At 41.0% G+C, this 22,298-nt stretch overlaps 1 protein-coding gene across 7 annotated transcripts in view; it reads left to right on the top strand.

Annotated features, from left to right (window-relative positions):
- The first annotated feature begins 3,201 nt into the window (after positions 1-3,201).
- MAK (male germ cell associated kinase) overlaps positions 3,202-22,298 on the top strand; it is a 52,698-nt gene continuing 33,601 nt past the window's right edge. For 5 of the 7 annotated variants that reach the window (XR_006742131.1, XM_045584262.1, XM_045584261.1 and 2 more), the window contains exons 1-6: positions 3,308-3,454; positions 9,643-9,971; positions 11,469-11,523; positions 12,442-12,563; positions 14,562-14,641; positions 19,700-19,832. Coding sequence is in view for 6 of the 7 variants with exons in the window: in XM_045584262.1 (XP_045440218.1) it covers positions 9,871-9,971; positions 11,469-11,523; positions 12,442-12,563; positions 14,562-14,641; positions 19,700-19,832 (491 nt within the window). In the remaining variant the exon portion in view is untranslated. The other 2 variants (XM_036446734.1, XM_036446740.1) reach the window with 2 other exon arrangements.

Here is a 22,298-nt window from a genome sequence, read left to right as displayed (position 1 = left end):
ATGAATCTCAGGGGAAAGAGATTCACCCAAGAACTTATATCCATACTAGAGGACCAGTGCATTAAAATTCATGCACTAGAGGGGCGTCCCTCAGCCTGGCCTGCCCCCTTCACAGTCCAGGAGCCCTCAGGGGTGAGAGGCAACCCAGCAATCAGGGGAAGGCGATGTCCCTGTCACACCTCTGCTGTTGCCACTGCTGGCAGTGCAAGCCTTGGCCAGCCCTGATTACCTGAGCCACAGGCGGCCCTGGGCAACCATCCGAGGCTTGACTGCACCTCAGGAGTCGGCTGGGCAGCCAACATCCAAGGTTTGCATGTGCCTCGGGCTCGCCCTGGGCAGCTGGGGGGCTGAGAATACTGGGGGATTCCAGGGACAGGCACGTGGAGAAGCTGGATCCACTAGGGAGCAGGCCTGGCCATGCTGCACACCTGCCACTCAGGTGGAGTTGAGGGGACTGGGCACCACCATCTAGTGGTTGTGGGCACCACCATCTTTGAGAGTGTGGCAGTCAATTAGATATTCCCTCCTTATTGGCTGTGGGTGCTGCCATCTTTGTGAGGGTGTGAGGGTCAATTAGCATATTCTCTCTTTATTATATAGGATATGTAAAACCCATGGACACAGACCATAGTGCAGTAGGCCTGTTCCATTTTTTACTCCAATCAAGAAATATGCATTTTTAAAAAATCAAAAATCTGGGAATGAAAATTAGAATTTTTATAATCACTTGTCTTTATGATGTCCCTCTAGTATTTTTAAAATTTTATTTCAGCTTTTGAACTTCATTTTGGGCAGGAACTTGATGATATATCATATTACAATAAAATTTTCTAAGTCAGTGAATGTAACATATAAACAAAGTTGCTGGACCTAGAAACCTATAGATAAAGATCAGTTCCACAAATTCATTTGACAGAAGCAAACATACTCGAGGTGATATAATTTATTACTTCCTCCTGATCAGTACAGGCTTTCGACTTATTTGTGACAGGAATGAAGTCAACTGAATAGTCTGTTTAAACATAATGCAGTAAAATAGTTGCTTCTTGACAGATAAGCCTGATCTCAGGTTCCCACCCCTGCCCCTTCAAGATGGTCATGGTTCTCCACAGGGATGTTTTGTGCCTAAAGTTCCAATCAAGTGTTTTGGGTTTAATGCCTTTGGATCTGAGCCCCTCCCTGGCTGCTGCCTGCAACTTCTAGGACAGTCTCTGATGTAGGTCTAGAGGGCTTCAGCACTTAGCCAAGATCATGTTGTGTACCATTGAGTGACACAGACATACTTGCTCTGATAGAAAGCTACAAGCTTTGAACATGGTAAAAAACCAGCACATCCACACATATTCTTGCTTTAGTGGAAAATCTATTTATATGGTGATAAATGGTTTTCCTTGTTTAGTGTGAAAGTCATTTATTTGTTTAGAAGACTGGCTTCTTAAGTGATACCAGCTTTTATGTTTAATAAAATTTTTGGTTTAAAAGTAAACTGGGAAAAATATAGCAAATGATAAAACAGTAAAAAGAGGGAGATAATATTCATTTTCTCATTTTAAATTTGCCTATTTTTTATTTATCCAATAATTTATATTTGAAAAAATGAAAACAAATTGTTCTATGTTTAAAATAAAATTTAAATGCTCCTAGTGCAAAACAGTGGCTTAGTAAAACAAATCCAAGGAATAATTTGATAAGAATATCTCTGTAAAAACAAAAGTTAACCAAGCCTAAAAGTCAGCTCCTATCCTAGAACATGAATTGTTAGAGGAAATAATCTGTATCATTCATTCATCAAATGTTTATTGATCACATACTATATACCAGGCACTCTTCTGCATGTTATAGAGACAACACTCTTCTGCCTGCAACCTCTGGACATCTCTGAGGGCTGCAGTACTGGGGTGGCACTTAGCTAAGATGACATTGTATATTATTGAGTGGCACCAACATCCTTGCTCTGGTAGAAAGCTATAAGCTGCGAACATGTTTTATTTGGAAAAATCCAAATTTTTAAAACTAGGCCTGTTCTCTCCCCCACCCTCTCTCTTCAAAACTGCTTGTCTTCTAATATTTTCCAACTTAGTTGTGGATAATGCTATCTACTACTCATCTAAGCCATATAGTCTGGTCAATTTTAACTCCTAAATACCTCTTGAAATCTATCCTTCTCATTCCTATTTCCATCATCACTGCTATAGTTGGATCCTCAAGTTTCTCTTGACAAACTACAGTAGCCTCTTTTTCTTTCTCTTGCCTTCAGACTCACTGCTCAAATCCACCTATCCACCGCTGCTCTTGTCATCTTTCTAAAACGCAAATGTGAACGTGTCACTCCTCTGTGGAAAATTCTTGCCGAATGGTTTGGCTTTGTCTTCATAATGGTGCATATAAGATCTCCATAATCTGATGTATGCTTTTCACTTTGCCTGTCTGTCACTTTAAGCTGTGAGAGGGCCATGAGCATTTGTCTTGCTACCTTGGTATTATTCTCAGTGCCAAGCCTAGAGCCTGACACCTAATACATAACTACTAAACAGATGCATCACTGCCTCACGTGTTGTGCTTCTGACTTATAGACCTTTTTAGCTAGCCAGTCTGAAGAGTGTTGTTTTATTGGGGGGGTGTTTTTTTTTTGTGGTTTTTTTTCAGTAACATAAATATACTGGTATTTTCCTTTTGAACTCTAGGCTAGTCACTACTGTTTACTCATTTATTCACACATTCATTCCTTTATCTTATAAAACCACCATCTAACACTGTGACTGCAACTGAGTATGTTCTCTGAACGAACAAATAAAAACAAACTTAGAAGGGTAGCCTAAGAGATAACACACATTTGAGGAATTGACCAATATAAGAGGAAATGCAATAGAAGAGCCAGGATATGCTATATCTTGCCCTTCCCAAGCCTGGGTACCAGATTTACCAAATCAAGCAAGACTTGGTAGAATGAATTGGAGCAAAAACCAAAAAAAATAAAAGGCAAGCCCATCAACGTTCTATAGAGAGCTGAAAAGGTAATCAAGACTCTCCCAAACCCCAAATCTAAATGGCAGAGACCCAAAAGGCAGAAATGTAAATGAGCTCCCAGGACGCCTAGGTGTTCCCGGAAGCCCCGCCCTTCGGGAGCCGAGCTGCGCAGGATGAGGCGGGGCTGGCTGTGTGGGCGGGGCCTGGCGTGTAGGCCACGCCCCTCTGTGGGCGGGTGTAAACCGGCCCGGCGCGCAGGAGCCGGCGCACCCCCGCCGTTTCCTAGGAGACGTAACACACAAGCCGCCGGCGCCTCACGCCCAAGCAGAAGAGGTAAGCGGCCGGCGCGGCGGGTCTTCCTGAGCCGGCTGCGGGCCTCCACCTCCGCCAGCCAGTCCGAACCTGTCGCGGTGGCCGGCCCGACATGTCCCCTCGACGCCCACTCCTGCCAGGGCCAACCTCCGAGGAGAGAAGGGCCGGGACGCCGGTAGCGGGAGGAGGCCGGGGAGGGCGGGGCGGGCGGCGCCGACGCGGTCCTGCTCCCCGAGGCTCCCGACCGCCTTCCTGCGCTCCTAGCGGCGGGTTTGGTTCCAGGGGGGAGGGCGCCGGCGGGACACCCGGGACCTGAGGGACCCCTGCCCGAACCTCTTCCTTAGTCCCACTCCGCCCCCACACACTCACACTCACACACACACACACACACACCCACACACACACTCACACCCACACACTCACACTCACACACACACACACACACTCACACACTCACACTCACACACTCACACTCACACACACACTCACACACTCACACTCACACCCACACACTCACACACACACACACACACACACACTAACACACACACACTAACACACACACACACTCACACTCACACACACACTCACACACTCACACTCACACACACACACACACACACTCACACACTAACACACACACACTAACACACACACACACTCACACTCACACACACTCACACACCCACACACACTCACACTCACACCCACACACTCACACCCACACACTCACACTCACACTCAAACCCACACACACTCACACACACACACACACACTCACACACTCACACACACTCACACCCACACTCACACACACACACACACACACTCACACACACACACACACTCACACACACACACTCACTAACACACACACACATACTAACACACACACACACACTAACACACACACTTAAACACACTCACACACACTCACTAACACACACACTCACACACACACTTAAACACACACACACTTACACACACACACACACTCACAAACAAACTCACTCATACACACTCACTCATACACACACACACACACACACACACACACACACACACCGCCGCCACTCCCTCTACTGCCTGGCTGCAGGGGAGGTTACTTTCCGGAGTGAAGGCAGCGGATTGAGTTCAGATCACACACTACAACACGAAAATGGGAGAAGTCTTTTAATGTTTGCAGAAAAAGGCTCAGAGCATCGGTGCAACGAAAATCGTTTCTTTACTGCAAATAAGATGGGTTGGAAGGTGAGGGGTGGGGAGGGTTTGAGCAATAAAACTGGTGTTTAGTGGTTTGTAACCTCGATTCTAAAAGGAAAGATTCATGTCATTGTGTTTAGATAATTTTTCTAAATGAGCGAACATTTGTCCTAATGATAACGGAATTCCGTAGAGTCAAAGTTATCAGACGTATTTTAATAAGACATTCAGCCCATTGAGTCAAAACTGGTGGAGACAAAAGTTACTTTTCAGTCTTTGGGCCCTCCTTTATGTCCCCCCCACCCCCACATCGCACCCCAGTTCGCCGCTGCTTGATGGGGAAGGGAGGAGGCTAGTGCCTATGGGAGGCTGGTCTTGGACAAGGATGTTTGATCTCTTCGTTGGGGTTTTGGTTTCGTTTAGTTTTAAGATGATTTGTGAATATCAGCACAAAGCACTCGTGCTTTTATATTTTAATACAGAATCTTTGTTTTCCCATTGTAAAAGCTGCCCTTTTAATTTCTGTAAACATATTAGTTAGTTTGGAATCATTTTTCTGTTTTGTTTTTTAAACAATTTAGTGATTTTTAAGACATTACTTTTTAAAAAATAAATGTTAACGCCAGCCTTGGAGAAATTTCATTACAGCGGGTTCTACACAGACAAGCTGAAGATATCCAAATGACATCTGTTAAGTGGCTGGCAGTCTTACCCTCCTTTTGCCCTCTATGTTAATCTTTAATCCTATCTAAATCCCATCCTAACTGGCAGAAGCTGTTCAGAATAAAGCTAAGTTTACAGTAATTGTGAACTTAGATAAAAATATGAAAAAGAGAATGGGAGAGAGATTATATGGGTATTTTATTTAATGTAGATCCGTAATTAAGCCTCTAAATAAATGTCTTTTTCATGAAATCAGAATATAAGGTTTGTTTAAATCATAGGAAAGTAAGTAAATATTGTAGCTTGATTGTAGAAAATTCCAAGTTCTGTTAAATTGAGGATCATAGTTACATTGCCTGTACTTGTGTTTTGCCTTGTTGCATATATATGGAAATAAATATGTATGGAAATATTCATGTACATAAAAAATCATGTACATGTTATTACCTGCCTATTTTGCAGAATTAGCTTTTCATAAGTCAACAGAGAAGAATATATGTAACTTGTAGAGAAATAGTGTAGAAATAGTGGGAACTGGGGACTCATAGGCAGTCTCTGTTTCTTAAATTACTTATTACTTTTGACTAATAATCTGTTTAGGACCGTGCTATGCTACACTTATAAAAGTAGTTTTTTCAGTGAGTAGGTACATGGGAATAATGATTTTATTTTTTAAGAAACTTTATATCTATGCCTCTTCACATTAGGCCATTGTAAGGGGACAGCTGAAATGATTAGCATCTCACTCTGGAAAGCTATTTATTTTGTAATTATATGAATCAAAATAGGCCTTTCCAAAATTTTTGTTTGGGAGCATAATATGTAAATTTGTTTTACTAAAAGGTCAGGTAGGGTCATACCTATGATTTTCACCATTCTACCCCATCCTCCCCCCATGAAAGAAGCTGGGAAATGGCCATATCCAATTTATTCTTCCCTGAATGTAAGTGTGGCTCAGTGGTTGAGCATCAACCTATGAATTAAGAGATCACAGTTCAATTCTCCAGGGCACATGCCTGGGTTGTGGGCTTGATCCCTAGGGTGGGGCATGCAGGAGGCAACCAGTTAATCAATGTTTCTCTCTCATCATTACTGTTTGTATCTCTCCCTCTCTTTCTCTGAAATCAACAAAAAAATATTTTAAAAACCCACAGTTTCAAGCTAATGAAACTATTAAACTGACTCCATCTTTGATTATCTGATTGATCACAGGTTATTTAATTCTGTGTTTTTATTTTATAACTAGAAATTTGTGCACGGGTGGTGTGTCCCTCAGCCCAGCCTGCATCTTCTCCAATCTGGGACCCTGAGGGGATGCCCAGTTGCCAGGATTGGGCCTAAACGAGCAGTTGGACATCCCTCTCACAATCCAGGTCTGCTGGCTCCCAATTGCTCGCCTGCCTGCCTTCCTGATTGCCCCTAACCACTTCTGCCTGCCAGTCTGATCACTCCTAACCATTCCCCTGCCAGCCTGATTGATGCCTAACTGCTCCCCTACCAGCCTGTTTGCCCCTAACTGCCCTACCCTGCAGGCCTGGTCACCCGTAACTGCCCTCCTTGCAGGCCTGGTCCACCCAACTGCTCTCCCCTGCAGGCCTGGGTCCCCCCGAACTGCCCTTTCCTGTAAGCCCAGTCACCCTCAACTTCCCTCCTCTGCCTGCATGGTCACCCCTAACTGCCCTCCCCTGCCAGCTTGATTGCCCCCAACTGCCCTCCCTTGCAGGTCTGGTCCCTCACAACTACCTTCCCTATTGGCCTGATCACCCCCAACTGCCCTCCCTTGCAGGCCTGGTCCCTCCCAACTGCCCTCCCCTATTGGCTATCTTGTGGTGGCCATCTTATGTGTTGGAGTGATGTTCAATTTGCATATTACTCTTTTATTAGATAGGATAAAGGTCTGGTGCATGGGTGGGGGCTGGCTGGTTTTCCCTGGGGGGTGTCCTGGAACAGGGTGGGGGTTCCCTTGTGGTGTGGTGCAGCCTGGACAAGGGGCCTGTGGTGGTTTGCAGGCTGGCCACCCCCCCCCCCTCCCACCCTGGTGACCCAAGTTGAGGCCTTGGAATCTGGGATTTATTTATCTTCTATAATTGAAACTTTGTAGCCTTGAGTAGAGGCCAGGACAAGCAGGAAGCTTGGCTTCCTCCATTGCCAGGGGCAACTCAAGCCTCCTGCTCTCTCCATCTCTGTGGCCACCGCCATATTTGTTGCATTAATTTGCATACTTGCTCCTGATTTGGATGATGGGCGTGGCTTGTGGTATAGCAGAGTGGCGGTTAATTTGCATATTACTCTTTTATTAGATAGGATTTTACTAGTATTATGGTCATCACGTCCTTTTGGACAAATATATTTTTGGTATTGTTATTTGTGCAATAAACCTAGAGACACCATTTCCTTAAAAGAGAGTATGTCACCTTAAATAGGGTAGCTAGAAAAGAATGTCAAGTAATTTAACATGTTGATAGTAAATTGCAAAATACTGATTTAATAAAATTCTAAATGATTAAAGGAAATGCGTTTCAGCCCATAGTTTAATCATAGCACATAGTATGAAACAAACAACCCAAGAGAGCTTTCAAAATTATGTTTCCTTATACAGATAAAGTAGAAATTAATAAAAGCAAATACATGTTTTGGTCAGGTACTCTGCAAAGGGATATTGCCTTTTTTTATATTAGTATCTTAATATTTAGAATCTGTGTCTGTATAATGTAAAGGCCACTTGCAAAAAACTACATAAATGGAATCATTTGCTGGCCTTTGATAAAACAATTTGCTTTGACCTGAGAAAAAATGAAGGAACCCCTAAATAGAACTGGAAGCTACTATCATGATCTCTTTTTCCAGATGTTGGCCACAGAATTAACATAGCCTAAGTGATTTCCCTTGTGGCTTTGAAGGGATGGAAATTGTGTATGAAGTAAAATAAATGATAAATTAATATACACTCCCTCTTAATGAAAAGCCCCAAAGGGTTCTTCCAAAGTTTCCTGTGAACAAATACATTCCTGACTATAGGAAACAACTAGTTTTACTATACTTCTCTATACTTGTTCTTTCTCCAGAAAAGAAAGAAAACTTAGTTACTTTGAGAATGACATCACTCCTTATTGATCCTAAAGTTATGGATGTAACAGACAAACAAATTTGATGATTTTATTTGATTCTGTAGAAATTAAACAATGCTATAATGAAAGGAGAATACTTTTTTTAATGAAGTACCAAATTATAAAGGGCATTTTATTGTATTTATTTATTTATTTATTTTTTCTAAAAGGCATTTTGAAACACTCTATTATAATGGTGCCAAAATTCTGCAATAAGCATAAAGACTTGTAAGTAATAGAGATATTAAAAAGCACAATAAGAATGAAAAATAGTATGAATTAAATAGTTTCTTGAAATATGGAACTATGAGAGAACAATGGAGGAAACAAATGTTGTAATGAAGTAAACACTAAGGCTAGTGCTTTGTTTTTCTGTAATTATGATACAGTAATATAATCAGAATCTATTGGAACCTGTACCCTTCAAATATATGCAGGTCCACAACCCCTTATTTGTAGTTTTAAAATCCATAAAGTTCTGAAAGATAAAATTTTAAAAATAAATTTTGTGCAAACTCATTTGCAACAAAATATGACCTGAATGATGTGAAGCCATTCATAGTCTTTATTTATTTTACTTAGTATAATTTTCATACATTTTCCTGTAGGTATGGTTAAGAGGCTAATGGGAGGCATTATATAACATCCTATGTAATAAAAGGCTAATATGTAAATCAACTGAACGGTGGAACAACCTGTCGCTACGACGTGAAGTGACCATTAGGGAACAGACACTCAACGCAGGGCTGCCCCCTGGGTGGTCAGTGTGCTCCCACAGTGGGGGTGCTGCTCAGCCAGAAGCAAAGCTCCTGGCTGGTGAGCATAGCAGCTGTGGCAGGAGCCTCTCCTACCTCTGCATCAGTCAGACTTCTCCAGAGGACTGAGAAAGGGACACACCCGGCAAGTGTGCAGATTTCATGCACCAGGCTTCTAGTATGGTATATGCAGCATATTACTTTTCTAAAACATGAAAACTCCTGTATTCCAAACAAATCTGGTCTAGGAGTTTCACCTAAGGGATTGTGGGTCAGATTAAATACAATGCAGACATTAATTCAAATAATTGATATAGTATAGATGTTTAATTTTCCAAGGTCTGTTTTGGAATAATATAGATTATATTCAAAAAAAAGGAATCACACACATCATTTGGCCAATATTTATCGAACACTCATGGGATAGATAGCACAGTACCATGTATGAAGCAATCGCCAAATGAGAGTTATTCTGCTATACGTGAACTTCATTCTAAAATGCACAATTGATTTGCTAACAAATGTTTAACACATTGGTATTTATATTATTTATAATTTTCTTCTGTTCTGTAAATTACCAGTAACTTTTTAAAGAGATTCTTTAATCAAAATAGTTTTTATTCTTGTTTTTATAGAGTGTTCATAAGAATGGATACACTGCTTCCTTGCCACATTCCTTATTGCTGTAGCTCATGAACCTACATAATCTTGGGGAAGAGCCTGTGTTTAATGATGACAAACTTGTTACCAGAATAGCAACAACAGTCTAACAGCAAAAACAAAGAAAAATAAAGAAGCATTTAAATTTATTTTCAACAAAGAAGCCATTGCAATCAACAACTCTGCCGCATTATTTTTCCAAGATGAACCGGTACACGACCATGCGACAGCTGGGGGATGGCACCTATGGGAGTGTGCTGATGGGCAAGAGTAATGAATCTGGGGAGCTGGTGGCCATCAAAAGGTACCATATAGGACCCTGCAAAGTTTACCTTTGAAGCCCATCTTTCTTTTCCTTTGTGTGCTTGCGAATACATGTCTTATATAGACGATCATATATTTTAGTACATCTAGTATTTAATGAGTGCTGAACTAAGCAGTTTACAATAAGCTTTTCTCATGCAGTAGTTTCTACTTTATAGCTAAGGAATTTAAGGCACAGAGAGGTTATTAAGTAATCTCTCCAAGATCATATAATCAGTGAGCTGCTGAGTGAGGATTTGAATCCAGGCAGAATAGTTCCACAGCTACATTCTTGACTACCATGATGTATTGCTAATTCTTTATGCTGCCTTTCCTTTATTTCCTTACTCCTGTGTATTAACTCTTGTAGAGGCTCAGAATAATCCCTATGGGTTAGTTTAATAAATAAGGAAAACTCTAAGCTTCCTGGGAATCTTCTAGGATATCTCAATAGGAAATTATAATACTAAATGAAAATAGTAGGGCATATAAGGTTTTTATTTTTCATTATCCAGCCTTGTAATTTCTACACCTGAAGAAACATTTTTTTCTTGTCTCCCATTTTGTATGGTGACTAAAAATCCATTCATATAAATAATATAATCTCTATGGTATATATAGTGGAATTACTTTATTACCCTAAATTCACTATTTATAGATTTATCTCTAACTAGTAGCTCTGTGCATGAATCCATGCACCAGTAGCTCTCTGCCGCCCTCTTGTAGCTCTCTGTCTGCTGCCCCATCCTCCTGTAGCTTTCCCTGTGCCTCCCTCCCACCCCCAATAGCTTGCTGCCCTGCTCCCTCCTTAGCTTTTTGCTGCCCACTTGTAGTAGTTCGCTGCTCCAACCTCCTGCAGATCTGATCATTAGCAGTTGGTTGGTTGTTATGCCTCAAGGCGTAACAGATAATTAGCATATTCCTCTCTTATTGTATAGGATGGTAACCAACATTAGCATGGAAGAGGGGAAGTAAAAACAAAATTCAAGAAAGCTATTTTTATATTTGGTTACTTCTGAATTATTGTTGATTTAAATAAATCAGTTAACTTTATAGGCCTCTTGTTTAAAGCTGAGGTAATGATATACAAGTTGTCAGACAAAATATTTTACTAAATTTGCTGCCAAAATTTTTCATTTCTTTCCCTACATCATTTAATTATAGTATTTCATATTTATGCTTTAAGTTCTAGAAGGAGGAAAGGACTTTTGGAAGGAGAAGCACAATAAAACTGATTAGAGAAATGTAAGAATTCATCCAGAAAGGAAGATTAATTCTTTCACCTTTGTGTTAAAGCAGAATTTCAGATATGACAAAGTCTCGGAACTTGTACCAAATAGCCTTGAGATATATAGAAGGGAGGTGATTTGTTTTTAAGGAGGAGGGAAGAGCGATACCATAGCTTGCCCAAAGTGAACTAATACCAGTAAGAAAGCCAACGGTGTAATTTCTTAGTTCTTAGCCCCCATACACTAAACTTAACTTTTTTAAATTTCAGGATGAAGAGAAAGTTCTATTCTTGGGATGAATGTATGAACTTGAGAGAAGTTAAGGTAAAATCCTAGAGGTGAAACCAATAGGGAAAGGCCTTAGCTCTACCTCACACCTCCCTCATTTCTGAGGATGGTGGCTAAGGAGACTATTCTTCTCTCTGTAGGAAGCAGTACAACAATAATTATATTTTTTACTTTTTCCTTTATCTTTCTAAAGTAATTTTTCATTTCTCATCGGAATGTGAGTAGAGAACAGAAAATAACTATAACCATATATTTGAAAGTATACTCTCACTTATAAAAGAGCATTTTAACTTATATTATCAAAGGAAAGACAACTTTTTAATTCATTATATACCATTTCCTTATATTTTATGCTGTATGACTTCTATAAATTTTTTGGAGACTTGTGCATGCAATTTTATTTTATTTATTTTATTTTATTTTTTAAAATATATTTTATTGATTTTTTACAGAGAGGAAGAGAGAGGGATAGAGAGTTAGAAACATCGATGAGAGAGAAACATCGACCAGCTGTCTCCTGCACACCCACCACTGGGGGTGTGCCCGCAACCAAGGCACATGCCCTTGACCGGAATCGAACCCAGGACTCTTGAGTCCGCAGGCCGACACTCTGTCCACTGAGCCAAACCAGCTTCGGCTTGTGCATGGCATTTTAGATAGTAAAATCAGAACAAAGGTAAACTTAGTTAATAGACTAAGAAAAAAGTGACATATTGTTGATTTGGTTTATTTTCACATTTACATTCATTGCTTAAAACAGTTTACTGCTTACTTTAAATAGGTGTCTAAGATCTTTTAGACATAGATATTGTAGATGTTAAAACTTAATTCATTAATGAATGTGTAAGAAATAGACTATTACTTAAGATCATTATCATACTTAGCATTGATGAGATTTTGCCAACTTCTATAACTTTGCTATAAGAATGTTATTACTTATTTGCTGTGTTGCAGTCTCTGAAGAAACTTAATCATGCCAACGTGATTAAACTAAAAGAAGTTATCAGAGAAAATGACCATCTTTATTTTATATTTGAATATATGAAAGAAAACCTCTATCAATTAATGAAAGACAGGTATGTCTGTATTTTATGGGAATTATATTTTCCCCATTATCTCGATACTCCATAAATTTCAGATCCCTTCAATATGTCACACTTTAAAATGTTCAGATTTATCTCTCCAAATGGTGGATTTAAATTAATTAGTTATCATCATCAAAGGATAATATCTAACATTGAAGAACTAGCTATGACATAACCACCATTTTTCTCTGCTATAATCTTTTAAAAGTCAAAATTAATGTTTCATAAAAACACACATACTATCTTTCTATACTTTTTGAAACAAAGATCTATTTATTTATAATTTAATGCTCAGTAGTAAAATTGGTCTTGGGAAAAATTGAGAAAATTATCTTTATTGCTCTCCCAAGTATCTTGTGAAAGATTAGTGAAAGAATGGATGGAGGAATTGGTAGCTTTCTAAAAAGAATCTAATAAACTCATTAATTAGAATACTTAAGTTAATGATAAAACTTAATGTTACCCATCCCAAGGAAATTCTCATTTTAATTTTTAAGCCTATGAACAGAATCTAAAGAGGAATGCTTCAGTCATCTGCCATGAACTTCGGAGAATAATATTTTATTTTTTAAAATATATTTTTATTGACTTCAGAGAGGGAAGGTGAGGGAGACAGAGAGATGAAACATCAATGAGCATAGAGAATCATTGATTGACTGCCTTCTTTATGCTCACCCCCTTCTTCCCACTAGGGATTGAGCCCACATGTTGAATGCTCGAATAAACATTCTAAATTAATCCAGTCAATCATGCTGAAATAAAGATGTTAGAAAATGTTGAAATTATAATAAAGTTTAAAAACTTTAAAATGATTATTTCCAAAACATAGTATGGCTTCAGAGTCAAAGAAGAATTAATTCAGCACGAAATAATTAATGTTGACCACATTAATTTGTGGTGTATTATTGATTAATATTTGTCAGCCTTAATTAAGCTTTTATTTGGATCTTACTTTGAGCCTTGTGTTAATATTATATAAAGCTGCACTGTCCAATGCAGTAGCTACTAGTCACAAAGGGCCATTTTGAAGTGTGGCTAGATTGGATTGAGCTAAAAGTGTAAAATAAATTACACATCAGATTTTAAAATTTTAGAACAAAAGATAGAATGTAAATTAATTGGTAAATTATTTATATTGATTGCATATTAAAGTAAGATTTTGTATATATTGGGTTAAGTAAAACATTGTTAAACATATAAGTGGTTTTCATTTGTGGCTCATTATATTTTTACTAGAGGCCCAGAGCACAAAATTTGTGCACTGGGGTGAGGGGATCCCTCAGCCCAGCTTGCACCCTCTTCAATCTGGGACCACTTGGGCGATGTCCCCCTCTCCCAACTGCTTGCCTGCCTGCCAGCTTGATCACTCCCCAAACACTCCGCTGCCAGCCTGATCAACTCCTAACTGCTCTCCTGCCAGCCCAATCTTCCCCAACTGTCCTTCCCTGCCAGCCAAGCCACCCCCAACTGCCCTCCCTTGCTGGCCTGATTGCCCACAACTACCCTCCCCTGGTAGCCATCTTGTGGCAGCCATCTTTGACCACATGAGAGTGACCATCTTGTGCAAGGGCATGAGGGTCAATTTGCATATTACCTCTTTATTATATAGGATTGGACCATTCCAATGCACACTGTACAACTGAAGCAGTTATGTCTTAAAACTCAAAACCTACATACCTGGTACAGATTTGCATACTTTGCTTCTCTGATAGTTATAAGTTTTCTAATTTACTTTTCTCCTCTTGAGACAGTTTAGAATTTATCTATAGAATTTAGCTATTTGAGTTTTTACCACCCAGTGGAAAAAAAAAACAATTCTAATTTTCACTTTTGAAATTTATGATCTTTAGCACTATGAAATTGTACATCATACCTTTATCCAGTATTATGAGGCCATAGGGGCTTCAAGGGAGGAGGAACCCTCGTAATGCTTTTGGTTGGTTGCTTAGCAGCATTAGATGACTGTTTATTTGTTTCATTTCTTCACAGAAACAAGTTGTTCCCTGAGTCAGTCATCAGAAATATTATGTATCAAATATTACAAGGGCTGGCATTTATCCATAAACATGGTAGGTTTCTTTTAAGTTTCACTTCCTGCCTCTTTGGATTATTGTCAAGATTATACAAAGGAATTGTATATAACTGTTAAACACTGTTATATTTAGATAACTTCAAGTTTGGAGTATGTGTGTGCCTACACATACTGATATTTTATTTAATTAATGTAGAATTTTTATTCTATATAAAATAAAATTTCTATAATCTATAATTATCTTCCTTTACAGTAGAATTTTTTAACAGTTTGATCATCGTCAGTCTTTAGTCTGTCATAAACCCATTCTGTAACCTTATTTCCCCTAATTTTACCATAGAAATAAAAAATTATATATATATACATATAAATATATATACATATATACATATACATATGTATGTGTGTGTGTATGTGTGTGAATATACTAAGTGGCCAAATTATTTTTATGATCTCTGAATGCATAATAATCTGGCCACTCAGTATATATATATTCTCAGTATATATTAATATATTGAGACCCAGTGCATGAATTCGTGTATGGGTCCGGCCAGCCTGGCCAGGGGGATGGGACATGGGCAGCTGGCTGACCTGCCTGCTGGTTGAACTCCTGGTTGAGGAGACAATTTATTAGCCTTTTATTATATAGGATACATATAATGGCCCCACTTTTGGAAAAGATGGGAATGCTTCCATCTACCAAGACCAATTATTGATATTTAAGTAGTTTAAATAACCCGTGCTATGATAATTTATAGTTTCCCTTGGTATTTACATTTAGTTGTCTCTATTCCTTGAGTGAAATTAAAGCAAGTGATCTTATTTTTATGAATTTCTTATTTATGTAATTTTAATTTATAATTTTTTGCATATCTATCAAACCAGAATAATTACTCCAAAATGTTAGTATGGTATTATTGTTAAAAATCAGCAAACATTTGTTTAGAATCATTAGATATGTGGATATTAAATTAGAAAGGTTTTTGCTATACCATTGCTGCATTCTGAACATAAGCACTCAAAAAACACCATCATTAGTCTCCTTTCATGTTTCATTCCATATTTTATATTTTCTTTTTACTTTAACTGCTACAAGAAATAATTTATTTTCTAAAAATGTGATTTGGAATTCCATAGAAGCATTGTAGGAACATTACTGAATTCTCAGTTGTTTGTCTTCTATAAACTGTTAAGGATTTTAAAAGTCTAAAACCCATGTTAACATACTACAACTCATTGGTAAAAGTCAGTCATTTGTTAATTACATGGAAATAAACAGTGTATATGCTATTTTAATTTTTCATGATAGATTCCTGATCTTCAACCCAAAATATATAACTGGGTGAATATAACATGCCACTGAAACTGCTCAGCATGTTAACTCTTGCTATTGGCCTGAGTTACTTTATGCTACTGAAGTCAGTGATATGGAAAATCAAAAGCCTCATGGATTGTTTGAGTTTTGGAAAGAGTTTTCTGTTTTATTGTAATAAAATATGGGCTAGTAATAAAATTATTTTAGTTTCTTTGGATATATATTAACTATCAGGCTAGTAATATAATTGTTTTAGTTTCCTTGAAGATATACACACACACACACACACACACACTCTCTCTCTCTCTCTCTCTATCGGCAACTTCAGAGGACAAGGGATTGAAGAAAGTTAGCTGGAGATTTTAAAATTTCTGCTGAAAGTAAAAACATGAATAATCTGGAGTTAGCTATATAATTGACGACACAGTGATTTGGGAAATTGGACTCTAAAAATAATAGAGCTCTTGTCCTGCCATTGTTGCTCAGTGGTTGAGTGTTGCCTTATGAACCAGGAGGTCACAGTTCAATTCCTGGTCAGGGCACATGCCCTGGCTGTGGGCTTGATCACCAGTGGGGGACATGCAAGAGGTAGCCAATCAATCATTCTCTCTCATTCTTGATGTTTCTCTCTCTCTCCCTCTTCCTTCCTCTCTGAAATCAATAAAAATATTTTTTAAAAAGAATAATAGGCCAAAACCAGTTTGGCTCAGTGGATAGAGCGTCGGCTTGCAGACTGAAAGGTCCCGGGTTCAATTCCAGTCAGGGGCATGTACCTTGGTTGCGGGCACATCCCCGGTAGGGGGTGTGCAAGAAGCAGCTGATCGATGATTCTCTCTCATCGATGTTTCTAACTCTCTATCCCTCTCTCTTCCTCTCTGTAAAAAATCAATAAAATATACTAAAAAAAAAAAAAAAAGAATAATAGAACTTTTAACAAAACTTTATTTCATTGTATTGTAGTTAATAAGCATTCCAGATGCAATAGTTTGAGAAAATACTTTTTAAATAGGACCAAGTTTTTTATATATTTATATTAATGAGGATGGGGAAAATGTGAACTGTACAAATATGTAATTGGTTCTGTTCTATGATTTTATGGATTAATGTCACTATACCATCACATGTGTTCCCATTCCTGTCTTCATATTATAAAAGTGCAATATATTTCTCTTGGAAGTTAGTGAAATGGATTGTAACAACTATTTTGAGTAAGAAGTACCAGGTAAACTGAGTTCAGAATTGTTGGGATTTCACAAATTAGATCCCACACTGGCTTTGATGGAATTAAGAGATTTTAGGCTCAAACAGTCTCCCTAGCCCAAAGCTCTGTGAAAACCTTCTCATGATGATCACTACAGCCGATGACCATATTTCAAGGACATTAGAACATATCTGTGTACAAGCAGTGTGCTTTAGATCTCACATAATTTGCAAAGAAGGCTCTCATGTTTTTCTTCCTCCTGGGATTTCTGCCTCGTTTTTATTGGGCTACCTTCTATCTTCCATAGCTAACCATTTATTTTGTATACTAGAGGCCCCGTGCATGAAAATTATGCACTCAGGGTAGGGAAGTGTCCCTTAGCCTGGCCTGTGCCCTCTTGCAGTCCAGGAGCCCTCAGGGGATGTCCGACTGCAAGGAGGCAGGGGAGGCTCCTGCAACTGCTGCTGAGCTTGCCAACCAGCTGTAAGCCTAACATCTGGCTGAGTGGTGCTCCACCTGTGGGAATGCACTAATCACCAGGGGCGTCTGCCTTGAGCATCTGCCCCCTGGTGGTCAGTGCATGTCATAGCAACCAGTTGTTCCACTGTTTGGTTGATTTGCATATTAGCCTTTTATTATATAGGACTAGTGGCCTGGTGCACAAAATTTATGCCCAGAGGGTGCCCCTCAGACCGGCCGGCACCCTCTCCAATCTGGGACCCGTCAGAAGATGTCCAATGCCAACTTAGGCCCAATCCCACAGGGCCTAAACTGGCAGTTGGACATCCCTCTCACAATCTGGGACTGCTGGCTCCTAACTGCTCACCTGCCTGCCTTCCTGATCGCCCCTAACCACTCTGCCTGCCGGCCTTCTCTTCCCCAACTGCTCCCCCCCCCCCCACCATCCTGATCGCTCCCCCAACTCTCCCTCCGGCCAGCCTGCTTGCCCCCAACTGCCCCACACCAGCCTGCTCACCTACAGCTACCCCCCACCAGTCAGATCACCCCCCAATGCTCCCCACTGCTGACTTGCTCACCCCCAACTTCCCTTCCCTGCCCTCCTGATTGCCCCCAACTGCCCTCCCCTCCTGGCCTGGTCACCCCTAACCACGTCTGCCTCAGCCCCACCCCCATGGCTTTGTCCAGAAGGTCTCCTGGAAGGTTTCCTTGTCTAATTAGCATATTACCCTTTTATTAGCATAGACTAGTGTCCCAGTGCACAAATTTGTGCATGGGAGGGGTCCCTCAGACTGGCCTGCACCCTCTCCAATCTGGGATCCATTGGGGGATATCCAATTGCTGTGACCCCTATGGGATTGGGCCTAAACCAGCAGTCTCACATTTCTCTCGCAATCCAGGACTGGTGGCTCCTAAACACTCACCTGCCTGCCAGCCTGATCACCCCCAACTGCACCCCCCCCTGCTGCCCTGCTTGCCACCTACTGCCCCCTCCTGCTGGCATGCTTGCCTCCTACTGCCTGACCCCAGCCTGCTCAGTCCCAACTGCCCCTCCCACTGGCCTGATCACACCCAACTGCTCACCATTGCCGGCCTTCTAACCCCCAACTGCCCCCCTGCCCCCCTGATCATCCCCAACTGCTCCCCCTGCTGGCCTGGCCTGCTCACCCCCAACTCCCCCCCTCTCCCCCCCTCCCCGCCAGCTTGCTTGCCCCCAATTGCCACCCTCCTCCCTTCAACCTCCCCCCACTGGCCTGATCACCCTCAGCTGTCCTCTCCTCTGACCTGATCACTCCTAACCACCTCTGCCTCAACCCTGCCACTATGGCTTTGTCTGGCTGGTGGCCACAGAGCCAGCTTGGGCAACCAAGGAAGTTAAGCCTCTCACCAGCTCCAGCTGGCACCACCATCTTTGTTATGTCAATTTGCATATTCTCTCCTTATTGACTGTGCCACCATCTTTATAACAAAGTGACAGTTAATTTGAATATTACTCTTTTATTAGATAAGATTGGTAAATAAGCATTTTGATTATCATGTTTTTCAATAAAGCAGCTCCCATGGAAGAATTGAGCTATTAAATAAAATATTTTTAAATTAAGAAATTGGTTAAAATGTATGTTCTATTTTTGTTTAGTAGACTTTTCCAGTAAGTAATTATACTCAAGGATTCTCCTGTTAAATGTGATAGGCCAGTAGTAAGAGCAGCTGTATCAACTGAAGCCTGATTACACATCCCTCCTCAAACTTTGATTGGGCTACTTCTCTCTGGGCCTCAATCTCCTCATTTGTTACAAACAGTGATCATAAAACACCTTAAGTTTGTTTTGCAAATTAATGGAGATTATCATAATGTGACAGTATCTAGCCAGTGCCTGAATTTACTGGATTCACAAATAGAAATGCATTCTATTTTTAATGACCTTATATTGTGTGTACTTTTTTGCCAAATCATTTTGAAAGCAGAGTCTCTACCTCCCATCACTTTTTAGGCAATAAACATGGTTGTTCTTTACCTACCCCTATGCTCCCTGCCCAGTTCACATTCCTAGTTATAATAGAGAGGCTCAGTTCTATTTGTTTATAAGTCAAATATGATAACTTGTTATTGTTATTATCAGGTTTTTTTCATAGGGATATGAAGCCAGAAAACTTACTTTGTATGGGTCCAGAACTTGTGAAAATTGCTGATTTTGGACTTGCAAGAGAATTAAGATCCCAGCCACCATACACTGATTATGTATCTACCCGATGGTGAGTAGTTTCACACAACTCTCCAGAGGCAAATGTCTATGTTGAAGTTTTCCTCCAATATATTGTGATATCATTTGGATGTTTCATATCCGTATTTAGAACAAAATATAGAAGTGACTTTGTATTCTTTGGAGAAAAGGGATTGGTTCAGAGTATACTAAACTATGAAATAAGAGAAGGAAAAAGGATTTTATTCATTCAGCAAATATTTATTGAACACCTACTATGTGTCAGATACTATCTTAGGCACTAGGAACACGGAAGTGAACTAAACAGAAAAAAAAATACTGCCTCATACACAAATAAGTTACAAATATCATGAATTACCAACAGAAAGACATACAATAGCATGTGTTCATCAAGACACATGAAATAGTCCCAAACTTCAAACTACTCATATCACCAGTGGCATGATATATTCACCCAGTGAAATGCTTTACAGCCATGAAAATGAAAGGTCAATAACTACATGCAACAATATGGATGAATCTTCCAGATATAATATTGAGAGCAAGAGACCATATTGTATGACCCATCCTATCTAATAAAGAGGGAATATTCAAATTGACCATCACTCCATGACAAATATGGTGGGGCCCACAGCCAGTAAGGAGAGAATATGTAAATTGAGGGTCACTGTGACGAAGATGGCAGTGGCCAGGCTGGACACTTGCATCATTGCCACGGTGACAAAGCAGGTGTCCGTCACACCCCGCCCGCAGAGGGCCTGTGGGCAGCACACAGGTGCGGAGAGGTAGAGCGGCCAGGGTGGGGTGTGACGCGCAGAGAGCCTGTGGGCCAGGGAGAGCCTCTGGGAGGGGGAGGCAGGCTGGCAGAGGGTGGCCTTACTCCCCACATGGCGGCTGCAGCCATGAGCACACCAAGCAGAGCCTGCTGGCTGAGCTGAAGTAGTGCCTGCAGGTCATCATCGCCAAGGAGTGGCTATGCAAGTCCCGCCTCCTTGCCCAGAAGGTGCATGATTGCAGGGACAGCCACTGTGGCAGGCCAGATTGACGTCCTAGCCACGCTGTGGGGGTTTGAGGATCTGTGCAGCCACAGGCCTCTGGTGCATCCTCTCACCCCCCCTGGCATGTGAATGTCCCCCAGTGTTCTGTCACCTACGCGAGTTTGCAACAGTCCCAGACCAATGGCATGTGCAAATTCTCCCTCCCCCCTCACCCCCGCCCGCCCCTCTGCCACACTTCCTTTAACCCCAGCATGCTTATATCCCCACAGGACATACGCATGTCCCCTCCAGCACACCCACATCCTTTGGAGAGTGTCTGGGTGTCCTGGGTGCTGAGGGTGGGCGCCTGTGAGATGAGAAGTGGTGGTGCCCTGTTCCCACGGAGGACAGTGCGGCGACGAGATCTCCTATGTGGGCTGATGCAGGTGCTGAGGCGGGAGCAGTGCTGACAGACACATGTGGTGGGTGCGGGCGGTGGCCCTTGCTGAGGTGCCTTAGATCAGTCAGCGTTCAAGATTGGGAACGCAGAGGAGGCGAGGAGTTCCATCCTCTCAGTGAAACGGTGGGATAGTGGGGCAACTGCAGAGGAGGAATGTGCACTGCAAGTGCTGGTACCCATGAGCGAAGGCTGCCCTGGTTGAGCCTTGCTCACTCAGGGCCTAGCACACTCCTGCTGGGCAGCAAGTGACAGGATGTGCTTTTCCGAGTTAATGAGGGAAAACTGATTTTCCTGCTGCCTGTGAAGGTGGAAAGCGAAGTGGGGAGACATCTAGGGAGTGAGTGAGGTTCTCTGTCTGGGGATTCCAAATCTGCCATTCCTTTCACCGCTGACTAGAGATATACAGGGTGTTCCCCCCAAAATGTATACACACTTTGAATACCTACTAATTCCAATAGATTTAAGCATAAAAAGAAAGAAACAACAATGGAGCTGTCATCTGTTAAAAGTGCAGGCACAAACCAGCAGTCAGACGTTCCCCGAGGGGTCCCGGATTGGAGAGGGTGCAGGCCGGACTGAGCCCCTCTCCCCCTCCATGCACAAGTTTAGCATCAGGCCTCTAGTTTATACTTCGTCTCCCTTCTACTCTTGCTAAAAACCAATGGAAAAATACCCTCAGCTGAGGATATAATAATAATAATAATAATAATGAAAATAGATTATAGAGGAGCAAGGACAGAAGCAGGGAAACTGTTCTAATAATTTGAGAAAGAAATGATAGTGACTTAGATCTGGTGGCTGTGGAGGTAGTGAGAGGTGTAGGATGCTGGGTATGTTTTTAAAGTAGAGCAAGCATGAGTTCCTGTTAAATCAAATGTGGGGCTATAATATAAGGAAGTAAGGACTCCAAGTTTTCCCCCTGAATAACTGGAATGATGGAATTAGGACTAATTGAGATAGGGAATGCTAGGTAATGGTGAGGGAGGTGGAGAAAGCACAGTTCAATTTTGGGTGAGTGGATGTATATGAGACAAATGGGGAGATGTCAAAGTAGATAGCT

This window comes from Pipistrellus kuhlii, unplaced genomic scaffold (genome assembly GCF_014108245.1).
Source record: "Pipistrellus kuhlii isolate mPipKuh1 unplaced genomic scaffold, mPipKuh1.p scaffold_m20_p_2, whole genome shotgun sequence".
Lineage (NCBI taxonomy): Eukaryota > Metazoa > Chordata > Mammalia > Chiroptera > Vespertilionidae > Pipistrellus > Pipistrellus kuhlii.
The sequence above is the reverse complement of the archived record's forward strand: the minus strand, read 5'-3'. Positions and strand labels throughout refer to the sequence as shown.